Raw genomic sequence first — 12,503 nt, forward strand, 5'->3', positions numbered from 1 at the left:
GGAGGTTAGAGAAGATGGAGAAAAGTTTTTTGGGGTTAGAGAAAGAGGATTGAATTTTAGTCTGATAGAAAGATTGTTTGGCTGCAGAGATAGAGGCAGAGAAGAGAATATATTCATACCCTGAGTGTGAGAGAGTGAATGTGCATGCACCACATGAAAATCCCCCAGCAGTCTAGGTCTATAGCAGCTTAACTAAGAGATGGTCCAGGTTTCCCTGAACCAGCTCTAACTATAAGCTATATCAAAAAGGAAAGTTTTAAGTCTAACTTTAAATACAGAGAGAGGCTCCGCCTCCCAAACTGTCATTGGAAGCTGGTTCCACAGGATAGGAGGAGCCTGGTAACTGAAGGCTCTACCTCCCATTCTGCTCTTACAGACTCTGGGAACCACAAGTAAACCTGTATTTTGGGACCTAAGTGGTCTGTTAGGGTGATAAGGTAAGACTAGGTCTTTCAGGTATGAAATCTTCTTTCCCAATCTTTCTTCACAATGAAAAGATGTAGCTGCTTCAGATGCACGGTCACTCTATGTTCAGACTTTATACTATAGAGTCTCTAGTATAGATTCTATACTATAGAGTCTACAGTATAGAGTCTATACTATAGAGTCTATACTATAGATTATATACTATAGGACATCTCCATGTTTGGCTGACAGCTGACCACAAATAGACTGACTGGCTTATTGAACACCAGGAAGGGACTGTGCATAATAGATGCTTACAGTCCAATTAGAGGGCTTAGACGAGCGTTAAAGCATACTGAGCATCTCCATGGTGACACTTTGCCGTCCCTTCAGCAACTCAAATCAAATTAACTTTATTTGTCCACCCTAATTTACAATTGTACATGATGTGATTAAAAAAAAACAACTCCTAACAAGGAATACAATGGAAATGTGGAGGATCTCGTTGTTTGTGCAGAGACACGTTCTAACTGCTCAGTCCAGAGACACATTATCAACAATAAACAGCTGCGTCTAATGCACAGTCTTGTGTTGGTTTAGATTTAGATTTTAATATATAAATGAAGGGAGTTAGATTTGGTTGAACTCACTTTCATGAGGAAAAGTAGAAGAAAACACAGCCTCATTGTCATGAATGTTATTAGTGTGTGGGAGTGTAAGCAAAAGTAATAGCAGTTGAAGTGTTTTATTCCAGGGATCAAAGGCAAACGTGTTTCCTGGAGCTCCATATTAACCTTTCATTTGTTCCCAGTGGAAGTGCAGATAAAAGTGAGACTGGATTTGTTGAAATAGATGGTAAATTGCTCCATTTACATCTGGCTGTTTGCAGGTTGCAATGTCCTTTGTTTGTCTTTCTCTGCTCAGAGACAGAAGCCGAGAGCAGCTCGCTCTCTTAGTCGATGCTAACGAGGTTAGTGCAGTCAGTGCTGCTAACCCCCGAGAGTCAGCGCCACTGCAACAACAATTCAACTTCACCGTTACACCACAGCTTCTCTCAGAGAGAGATGAGTCGTAGCTCACTTTTCCTTTGGTGTAATAATATTATAATAATGACAGAATAATTGTGCAGTGACCCTGTCATGTGACACACAGCATGTTGACACGGTTAATACAAACAGGATCATTGAACCTCGACTTCCAAAGATTATTTCACAAATTGCAATATAAGGCTGAAAAGGCGCTGTGGTTTTAGAGAGATTTCTTTACAGATATACAGGGTAAAAATACAGGGTGACATGTAACTCGTGGTCTTAAACCCAATATCAGCCAATTCCCATTTTGTGCCCATAATATAAAGAGTTCCTGACGTGTCAGAGACATTTTCCTTCCATTGTTTTAAACAGTTTAACTACAAATATACAGTGGACATTTTACATGTAACTTGTGGCCTTAACAACAATTTGATTTGATGAAATCTGGACTTTGGTTCTTCTGTCTGCATTTAATTCAGTTTAATAGAACACTCTGGCACTGTGTTTTGTATACTTGTATACAGTTTGATCCACTTTCTGAATCTGTGCACAACTAATAGCTATCACCATCTTATATAAGCGTGACAAGACTAATCCTGATGTGTTACAATGTCTCTGAGATACACACATGTCAATTTGGATGAACAAATCTATAAAACACAGTTTTTGTGTTGCAGAGTTGTGCTTGACAATTATTTCTCATGCTGTGATTTGTGTTAACAACACTCATGAACACATGGAAGTAGATTCAAAGCTCATGCCAGTGCTGCTGCTGCTGCTGCTGCTGCTGCTGCTGCTGCTGCTGCTGGTGGAGAGCACTAGTCTTATTACTGGGGTTGTGTGTGTGTGCAGCTGTATAATGAGGTCCATATGAGGTTGTGTGACTGTGCATATATTGGCGGTGTAAGTGTGTGCGTGTGTAAAAGAGAGATTGCAGCTATTTGCACTTGAGCAGAATGGACTTGTGTGCTCTCCTTTGTAAACCTGTTGAAAGCAACAATGCTGGTGCAGCTGCACACACACAACCACACGGCTGCTTTAATTAGTGATATTCAGCACCTTCATTCACCTTTCAGCACTTCTTACTCTTCAAGTACTGCTGCCCTGACACTGTGGCCCCTTTACATCTGACATGCAACCACTCTGCGACAAGAACCTGAACACAACAACACTGACCTGAACATAAAACAATAACCTGAACACACAACACTGACCTGAACACACAACACTGACCTGAACATAAAACAATAACCTGAACACACAACACTGACCTGAACACACAACAATAACCTGAACACACAACACTGACCTGAACACACAACATTAACCTGAACACACAACACTAACTTGAACACACCACATTAACCTGAACACACAACATTAACCTAAACACAACACACTAACCTGAATACACAACATTAGCCTAAACACACAACACTAACCTGAACACAACAAAACTAACCTGAACACACAACACTAACCTAAACGCACAACATTAACCTGAACACAACAAAACTAACCTGAACACACAACATTAACCTAAACACACAACAATAACCTGAACACAACAACACTAACCTAAACACACAAAACTGACCTGAACACAACAGCACTGACCTGAACATAAAACAATAACCTGAACACACAACACTAACCTGAACACACAGCACTGACCTGAACACACAACAATAACCTGAAAACACAACACTGACCTGAACACACAACACTGACCTGAACACACAACAATAACCTGAACACACAACATTGACCTGAACACACAACACTGACCTGAACACACAACACTAACTTGAACACACAACACTAACTTGAACACACAACATTAACCTAAACACACAACACTAACCTGAACACACAACATTAACCTAAACACACAACACTAACCTGAATACACAACATTAGCCTAAACACACAACATTAACCTGAATACACAACATTAGCCTAAACACACAACATTAACCTGAACACAACAAAACTAACCTGAACACACAACACTAACCTAAACACACAACATTAACCTAAACACACAACAATAACCTGAACACAACAACACTAACCTAAACACACAACGCTAACCTAAACACACAACACTAACCTGAACACACAGCACTAACATGAACACACAACATTAACCTAAACACAACAACATTAATTGTGTGATTGTGATTTTCATATCATCCCATGTCTAAAAGTCGCACAATCAAATGTGAGATTATGGAAAAAGTGGGAAAATGATTGAAAATCTTAATTTCACAATGTGTAGTGTCATTAATGTTGCCATACAACTGAAGGATTCATGTGTTCACCACTTCCATGACTCTCAGTGTGCACAGCCTTCCGAGTCAAATCCACACAACCCACCTGAGTCCACTTTCTCCCTACAGCTACCGGTGGTTTGTGCAATGTTGTTAGTCTTTGTGAAAGAGCTGTAACATGGCCTGATCTGATTAACACACACACACACACACACACACACACACACACAAACACAAACACATGGACTTCTATTTCAGTAAAGATGCTAATTTATAACGTAACGCTGAATGTAATCCAAACTCACATCATTTAGTCCTGCCTAGTTTCAGGGACGATGCATTTTATTGTATAATGATTCCATGTGATTCAGTGAAAAACCATTTATTTATTTCATTTTTAATGACACATTCAAAAACTAAGTCAAATCTTTCAAGGATCACTGAATTCACACTTCTTGATAAAAATAGCGCACTTAAATAAAGTAAAGGTGTCGATCAGTTGCACGATATCAGACTTTTTGCCGATAACTGATACTGATACAGATGTATGTACATTTTCCCTGCGCCCTACAGCAGAGGTCATTTAGTTTTTTCTGTAGTGAAATTAACAATGTTTCACGATCATGTCGTAGCAGATCTACATTTTCTTCATTGTGCCAAACAAATAAACATTAAATAAACAATAGTTGGTGCAGTGAAGGAGGCAGCAGCTTGCTGTATTCTAACCTACTGTTTCAGTCATTAGTCATACCTTGTTTGATGATATCCGATAATATCCAATATTTGCCGTTTCCGATATTGTGCTGATAATATCACACATTCCCCCGCGACCCTCTTATTTACTGGTGACTGAACATGAACGTAACCCTGAGATAAGAGAATCCTTCGTTAGTCCCACAGTGGAGACATTTATGAAGCACAAACACAAAGTAAGAAAATAAAGTCAGGTCAGAAGAAGCTGCTGCATGCGGCTGCTGCTCCAGACCAAACATGACTTTAAACACTGGAAGATTGTCATGTTAATATGAAAGACAATGATATTGATGAAATATTACAGCAAGAATTACTCAAGCAAACGGATAATCTGATGTTATGTTTCTTATATCGTCACCCTGTTAAAATAATAAAATAAAGTCATTTTTTCAAGTTTTTCAGGAAACACCAAAAACTTCACCGTTTAAGATAAGATAAGATAGTCCTTTATTTGTCCCGCAGTGGGGACATTTGCAGTAAACACACTTGACACTGGCCATTATCTTAAAGGGGTAATATCACATGATCTGATCAACTGAGGATGTAGGTGATTTTACCATAGGTGGCCGGCGTCATGAGGAGATGATTTAGGCAAAAAAACCCAATTTTGACAAAAATGACTTAGGCGATTGTTTTAAAGTGACGATATGTGGAATGTTTCTTCACAGGAAGAAAGAACTCACCTTTGCTTATGAATCTGAATGATTTCTGACGGCACCAGGGTTTAAAACACAGCAGAGCACAGTTTGAGTGTGTGAGTTATGCTGGCGATCAGGCGTTTCCAGCTGTACAGATGATCAGTTTATTCAGGCCCAGCTCTAACTCAATCACTGCCCTCCACTAGAACTCCTAACAAATGACAGGCAGGGGAAATTACAGTCATTTATCCACGTCAAGCCACATTGGGTCGGCCCTTCTTCTCTCTCTTGTAAGTCAGGATGCTCGTAGCAGCTCGGTCACTTCTCCTCCTCCACCTCATGTAGCCGTTTCCCTAATGATGGGAAGATTCCACCATGTGTCTCTGCACTGACACTGACAGTGTTCACTGTGGATCGTCAGGTATGACGTCTGTCACCTCCGCATTACAACAGGTGTGACTGGGACCATGTGCAGTGACTGTCATTAAGGCAGCCGGGGGTTTAATTACAGCTCTCTCTCTTTCTCCCACAGAATTGCCACTTTCAGTTTGAGTCCCTCAAAAGGCAGATGTCAGTGAAGCTTTTGAAGCTTTTCGTTGTCTCACACTTTAGACGCATCATTAGTCTTCTGCATCTACAGCAGTCCATGTTCAACTCATAGATGTTCATCATTAAATTAGTGTACACTGATGATTTATTGTTAATCTGCAATAAACATCAAGTGCATGCTGTGTCTATCAAGTGACTTAAAGGTGCCATAACGAGGGTTATGGTTTTATTTAGAGGATAAATGAAAATTCAGCCACTTTTAACACCGAGACAACACGACTGAGACAGGACGCTGTCTGTTCCCGCAGAGAGGCGGAGTCAGGTTGAGTAGGTACTTTTTTGTAGAGGAAATGCAAACTAAACCTAAACCGTACCATGGCGAGGCGAGTTACAGTGTGTTACAGTGTTCTTGTAGTGCAGTTTGTGCTGGTATTGAGGATTTGTTGGATTGCAGTATTGTACGTACATAACATGTGCATATCACCGTTGTGTTGACTTAACATGAGGCCTGATTCATTTCAGTGAAGCTGATAACACACAGTGTCATCTGGCCGCTACAATGGGACATGATGCAATTTTCACGTTTACAATTGTGTATCTTCAATTTGATGTTACAATTTCATCTACAAATGAAGTGTGATTTAAATCAATATTCTGCAGACAGCTGTTAGAGGTGTTGGCTGTTTTGTCAGATGACTTTAGGATCAGTCCTGTCAGTCTAACCTCAGCCGGTCTGTGAAAACATCCATAGTGAGTGAGCTCACATGAATGCATTGTTTAAATAAAAGCTTCTAATATGTACTGAATGTGAACTGCGGCTGAACCCCAGAATGCTGCTGTTCTTCACTTGCAAGTTATGGTGGAACTTTTTTTCCCCGGTCTCGCTCTCGGCCTTGGTCTTGACTTGGTCTTGGTGTTATAAAAGTGAACTATTAACACTTCTTAACCATGCATCAATAGTAGGGGAAGAGGGACCATTTATATCTCTTATAGCTGGTAGGGCTGTCAATTTTCCTCTATATCCCATTCAAATTCCATTCCTTATTATTTTTAATATTCAAATTATATTTGAATTTTTAAAATGAATACGTTTTAACTTAATATGATGTTGTTACATCTGGGCCATGCAGGTGCCTCTTAACAGCGTTAGTATAATTAGCACGTTATTGAGATATATTTAATTTCCACGTTGCATATTCTGCACATGACAACATCTTTATTTGTAATTTTTCACACGTTTTTCAGATGGTCAGGTGACCTCTGTGGGTGTTTCTGACTGAACGGGAGATTGTTGTGACTCAGAAAACTTTATTGTTCTGCGAGTGTCGAACGTGACCGAAGCATTTTGTTTTAGGCGGAGGAAAGAGGGCGGGGCATGAGTAGCCACGTTTTAACACATGTATATAAAAAAAAACACATTTGAACAACATTCGATTATTTTTGATTTTTTTTTTTCGTTCCAGCCCTAACAGCCAGAAGGACCAGACTGTTACACTGTTACAAAATAAGATATACTTTTATTTTATTGTATAACTTTGTTTTTAGCCACAAAACACAAAGTATGTCAATGCTGTGATATATTGTATTTGTATCCTTAATCAACAGATTATGAAAATCATTTTTGTATTGTATTTCTCAATGTATTAATTATGTGGTCCACAAAATGTCAGAAAATGTTCATATTTGTTTCCAAAACCTTGAGATGATGATTGTCTCACAAGTCTTGTTTTTTCCACAAACCAAAATGATAAAATTGACATTTTCTTTGTGTTCTTTGCTTGTGTTGTGTTTCAGACAGAGGTTATCAAGGGGCCATGTGGCAGCGTGGGAATGACCTTCAGGCATGTTCCTGCGACTGAGGGGGATGCTGTGCACGTCAGCATCGAGACGGTCATGCCTAACTCCCCTGCAGCGCTGGCAGATCTGCAGAGAGGTGATCGCCTCATTGACATTGGAGGTCTGACATTTCACTGCACTCAAAATATTCTGAAGACCACATCATCTGCCACTCAGTTTGTGCTATTGTGCGAAACATCCTTCACGTTGTTGTTTGTGTTGACAGGTGTTAAAGTGACATCCTCAGTTCAAGTGCCCAAACTGTTGAAGCAGGCCGGAGACAGGGTGGTGGTGCGATATGAGAGACCAGTCCGTCACCAGACTTCTTCTTTAGGAAGCTTGGGAACTCACCAGGAAGGCTTCGGACAGCTGGAAGAAACCGGGTTTGTCCCACAGCCAGGTGGCTATGAGGAAGACCCAGCCCCAATCACCACCCTTTCTGATATATCTGACAGCAAAGACATGGACTCTGAGTTTGAAGAGTTGGTTGTGGACTCCAAACCAAGCCAGACTGTTGGCCCTAACAACAGTACCACAAATACCAGTGAAACAAAGGACGATTTGTTACTTACAGTTAACCAAAGCCCCAAAAGGACTGTGGCTAACTTGGCCTCCAAGCCCCTTGGTACCATATCACCCATTCTTAACCGCAAGTTAAACCTGGTGGGTCTCCAGTCACCACTAAAGCCTCAGCCCAAAGAATCCCCAAAGCCCTCAGCACATAAGACTGGTAGTGATCCAGGGGAGGGTCTGCAGCGCCCCACTGTTCCTCCTCCGCCCCCTCCCTCTCGCCCCCCAGTGCCGCCAAGACCTCAGATAAGGTTGACCTCAGCCTCCTCAGAAACCAGTCTTTTGGAAGGTGTTGATTCAGTTACTAGTACCAGTGCTACTATTACTCCTGTTATGACAACCACCACCAGTTGTTCTGAAAAATCTCCAGAAAAGGCTCCTCTTATTGGTGCCAATGAGGACAAGGCTGGCCCTGAGAAGATGTTTGTCAAACAGGCAGAGGCAAAGCAGACTACCAAGCCCACTGAGTCCAGTGATGAGCTGCCAGTCCCTTCAACTGCACCTAGTAGTAGCAAGGCTGATCAAGCAAAGGACAAAGCTTCAGAGAACTCGTGCAGCACACGGGACAGTCTAGAGGACCACACCATCTGGGAATCCCCAGAAACTATGTTTCGCAACCAGACAGCACACTGGGGCAAAGCCTCTATGGTGTTTGATGTTGAGAGCAACCACAAATACCTTAATGTGGCCCTGTGGTGCAAAGATCCCTTTAAGCTTGGTAGTTTGCTGTGCCTGGGTCATGTGAGCCTCCAGCTGGAACATGTAGCCCTGGAATGTATGGCTACATCTTCAGCAGAGTACCAGAGCACCTTCAGGCTGGGTCCTCCAGAACCCAAAGCCAATGTCAGCCGCACTGCACTACGCAGTCTCAGCACTCACAAGGGTTTCAATGAGAAGCTGTGTTATGGGGACATTACTCTGAACTTCTGCTACTTGGAGGCTGACTCTGAGTATCCAGTCGGGCTGGTAGAAAGGGAGCAAGAGGGGAGTCTTCATGACGAGGATCTAAAGGAGAGGGAAAGGGAGCAAATCCCTTCAGCAGCACGCGATGACTTGACCTACGGCACCATACAGTTGGTGGAGGTTCGCCACAACTTCCAAGACACACAGTTCCAGAACCCCACCTGGTGTGAATACTGCAAGAAGAAAGTTTGGACCAAGGCAGCCTCTCAGTGTATGGTATGTGCCTATGTTTGCCACAAGAAGTGCCAGGACAAGTGCCTCTCTGAGAGTCCCTTCTGTTTGGCAGCAACTGAACGTCGTGGAGCTGACCCTGAAGCCAAATCCACCATTAACCGAGCTACCACTGGCCTAACGCGCCATATCATCAACACCAGCTCCCGCCTGCTTAACCTCCGCCAGGTACCCAAGACTAGGCTAGTTGAGCAGGTGGTAGATGTGCCTGGAACGGTGGAACCCTCACCCAAGCATACACCCAACACTTCTGACAATGAGAGCAGCGACACTGAGACCTACACCAGCGGCGCGAGCCCCTCAAAACAGCCCGTCAGTAGTGGTGGCAGCAGTAAACTCGTACGCAAGGAAGGTGGGTTGGATGACAGCGTGTTCATTGCTGTGAAGGAGATAGGGCGTGACCTGTACAGGGGTCTGCCCACAGACGAGCGCTCTCAGAAGCTCGAATTGATGCTGGATAAACTGCAGCAGGAAATCGACCAGGAGCTCGAGCATAATAACGCCCTTCTGCTGGAGGAAAGGGAGGCCACCGATGCCCGGCGCAAGGCCCTAATCAGTACTGCCTTGTCCAAATCTGGCGAGAGGCTGCAGGCCCTCACTTTGCTAATGATCCACTACAGGGCAGGTATTGAGGACCTGGAGTCGGTGGAGAGCACCTCTCCTTCAGAGCAGCAAGGCTTTAAAGGAAAAGGAGAAGGCCTGGAGGACGAGGCTCTGATGGGGACTGAGGTCTATGACAGTGACATCTGCAGCCCTGGGGAGGCGCCACTGCTGGATGACATCAGTGAAGAACAGATCTGTGTGGAGGCTCTCCACTAAAGACTAGACTGTACGAAACCAAACAAGGACAAGGACTGCGCCCACGTTGTATTCTTTGAGAGACGGCCATTTTAAATGTTGGTGGTTGTTGAGACTCCAGTGTTTGATTTGAGACGTGAGTTAAAGTCATGTTCATTTTTGATGCGTTTCTGTGTTTTTAAAGGGAAATGTAAAAACTGCACTCTTACTGCACATCTGTCCAGTTTTGTTTCCCCGTGGCTTCTAAAGGTCATTGTGAGCGTTTCTGTCTGTAACTGCTTTGACATATGGACTTTCCAGCATGTGCAGACTTTTGTCGTTTGCTCATCTGAATCGTCTTCATTTTGGATAACGAGTCAATATGAAGGTCATTAGAGTCACTTAGCGTACGCACAGCAGGTTCACACATGCACCTCATGTTTAACCATCACTCACACACATCTTTTTGCTTTAATATATTTAGATTTTCACACTCATTTGGTATTTCAGGATAATTATCTGTGGAACCTGATGGAAATTTGCCTCTTTGTATTCGTCCGGCCAAACATAACGGTGAAAACCATGGTTTCCGTCCTGTGTTCTTTTCCTTCTTTAAATGATGTTACTGTGAGTTACGTTCTCTTTACGACCACACTGAACCTGTAAGAATCGGCGAAGGCTAATAACTTGTGAATGAAGAGTGAGAAGGCACGTGATTCACTCTGATTGATTTTTATTTGATTGTTAATGAGGAGCTCTCACGACGTTACTCAAACATTTATTTATTTGATCGCTTTAATGTGTGTTTTTCTTTGGATTTGTGGACAAATGTTGGGCTTGAGGACATTTTTGATGAGTCGTCACAATCTCAAAGGTGTGGTTGAGGGTAAACACGGAGTCAAGTTTGGATCAGAGTGAGGCTACCGGTCCTGAGTGTCCTCAGAGCTGTTATAATGCTTCTGTCAAATGTTTTCATACCCAAATGAATGTAAGTTGAGCTCGATCTGTGTTTTGTGTACATAAAGTGTTTGGCACCACGTTCACTGGTTTCCTTACATCAAGCATCTATGTAGCCTGATTCTGTTGTGACTATCTACTGCTCCCACAATGCTTTGCTGTTCCTCCCTCTTTTAGAAATCAAATGCTTGTCAAACAGGTATAGCTTGCGTTTGTTTAGCTCGTGGGAAAAGAACATTGAAATTGCTAAATCTCCTAAATCTGTGACGTCTTTGTCTTTCTTTGTTCAGATGATTTTAATCTAGTTTACCAGTGTCACATCAAACACTGGACCAAACTTGAGTGAGGATACATTTGGTGTTCAGCACGCCAACAGGAAGAACGTGGTGAGATTAGACGTTCACGTGTTGACGTTGCTGTTGAGATTCAAAACAAAGACAGTCCTGCTTTTAAAAGATAAGGTGATGAAGAAAGTCGTTGCAGTCACAGTAAATATAAGAAAGAATAACAGTTTATCATGGCTACGTACCAAGAATGTGTTTGATGAACATAAATGACTTTCTTAATGCCTGCTTTGTTAGATATATACAACAGAGGTGTGATCACGTCACACATTTGCCTTTGTCTCAGGAAAGTCAAGTCACACTGATTTACATTTAAATTGATTCCATTTTTATTCTTTTTTGCCATATTTTATTCAAGAAAATGCAACAGGACCTTGTGTAACAAGGGTATGAAACATAAGGCATTCTCCTCCCATGAACCCCTACAGCAAAGGACAGACTAGTTATTGGTATAGACAGCAGAAGAATAAAAATACAATAAATAAAGATACAATTAAATAGATAAATAAATGACAGGAAGTAACTTAACAAGTATAAAAAAACATACATTCACAAAAAATAAACAAACTAAGTGTACAGTATAGCAGGTAGAATAGTCTCAAAAAATGTTTTAAAAAGAAGATAAATGGACAAATACTGAGAAATTCCCTGCAGGAATCAGATCTAAATAACCTAAAAAACAGTTGCCAATGAGAATAAAACTTCAGATCAGATGAATTTTAGTGAACATCTATAACATTTATCCTCTACTGTGTCTGGGTACATTTTGGCAAGTTTGGCTTTAGCAATTGATTCCATTTTAAAATCATTACTACTTCATTTACTTTAATGTTTTAAGTCATATTTACTGTTTAAAACTTAGAATTAGTATATATAAAAAACATTCTTGAGTACGTACGCACGCAAAGAAATTGTCAGATTTCTAAAAGCAGGCGTGCGCTGAGTCCAGCGCATCTTTCTTTTGTACATTGACGCAGCTGCATGGGCGGCCATCTTCTGACACAATGATGGCTTCAAAGGAAAAACACTTCATCCTCTGTGAGCTCGAGGTGCTGGTTTCAGAGGTGGAAGCCTCTGAAACCAGCACCTTCATTTGGTGGTTTATCATCAAGTATAACAAGAGGAAACACTAGTGTTGTAGTACTCGAGATCGATCTTGGTCTTTTGAAGACCATT

At 41.8% G+C, this 12,503-nt stretch overlaps 1 protein-coding gene across 1 annotated transcript; it reads left to right on the forward strand.

Annotated features, from left to right (window-relative positions):
- Positions 1-378: 378 nt before the first annotated feature.
- On the forward strand, positions 379-11,081 carry pdzd8 (PDZ domain containing 8). The gene is made up of 3 exons (XM_058650899.1): positions 379-437; positions 7,444-7,606; positions 7,712-11,081. Exons 2-3 carry the CDS (start codon positions 7,480-7,482, stop codon positions 10,066-10,068), a joined length of 2,484 nt encoding a protein of 827 aa, XP_058506882.1. The 5' UTR covers positions 379-437; positions 7,444-7,479; the 3' UTR covers positions 10,069-11,081.
- The last annotated feature ends 1,422 nt before the right edge of the window (positions 11,082-12,503 follow it).

Source organism: Solea solea, chromosome 15 (assembly GCF_958295425.1).
Source record: "Solea solea chromosome 15, fSolSol10.1, whole genome shotgun sequence".
NCBI classification, from domain to species: domain Eukaryota; kingdom Metazoa; phylum Chordata; class Actinopteri; order Pleuronectiformes; family Soleidae; genus Solea; species Solea solea.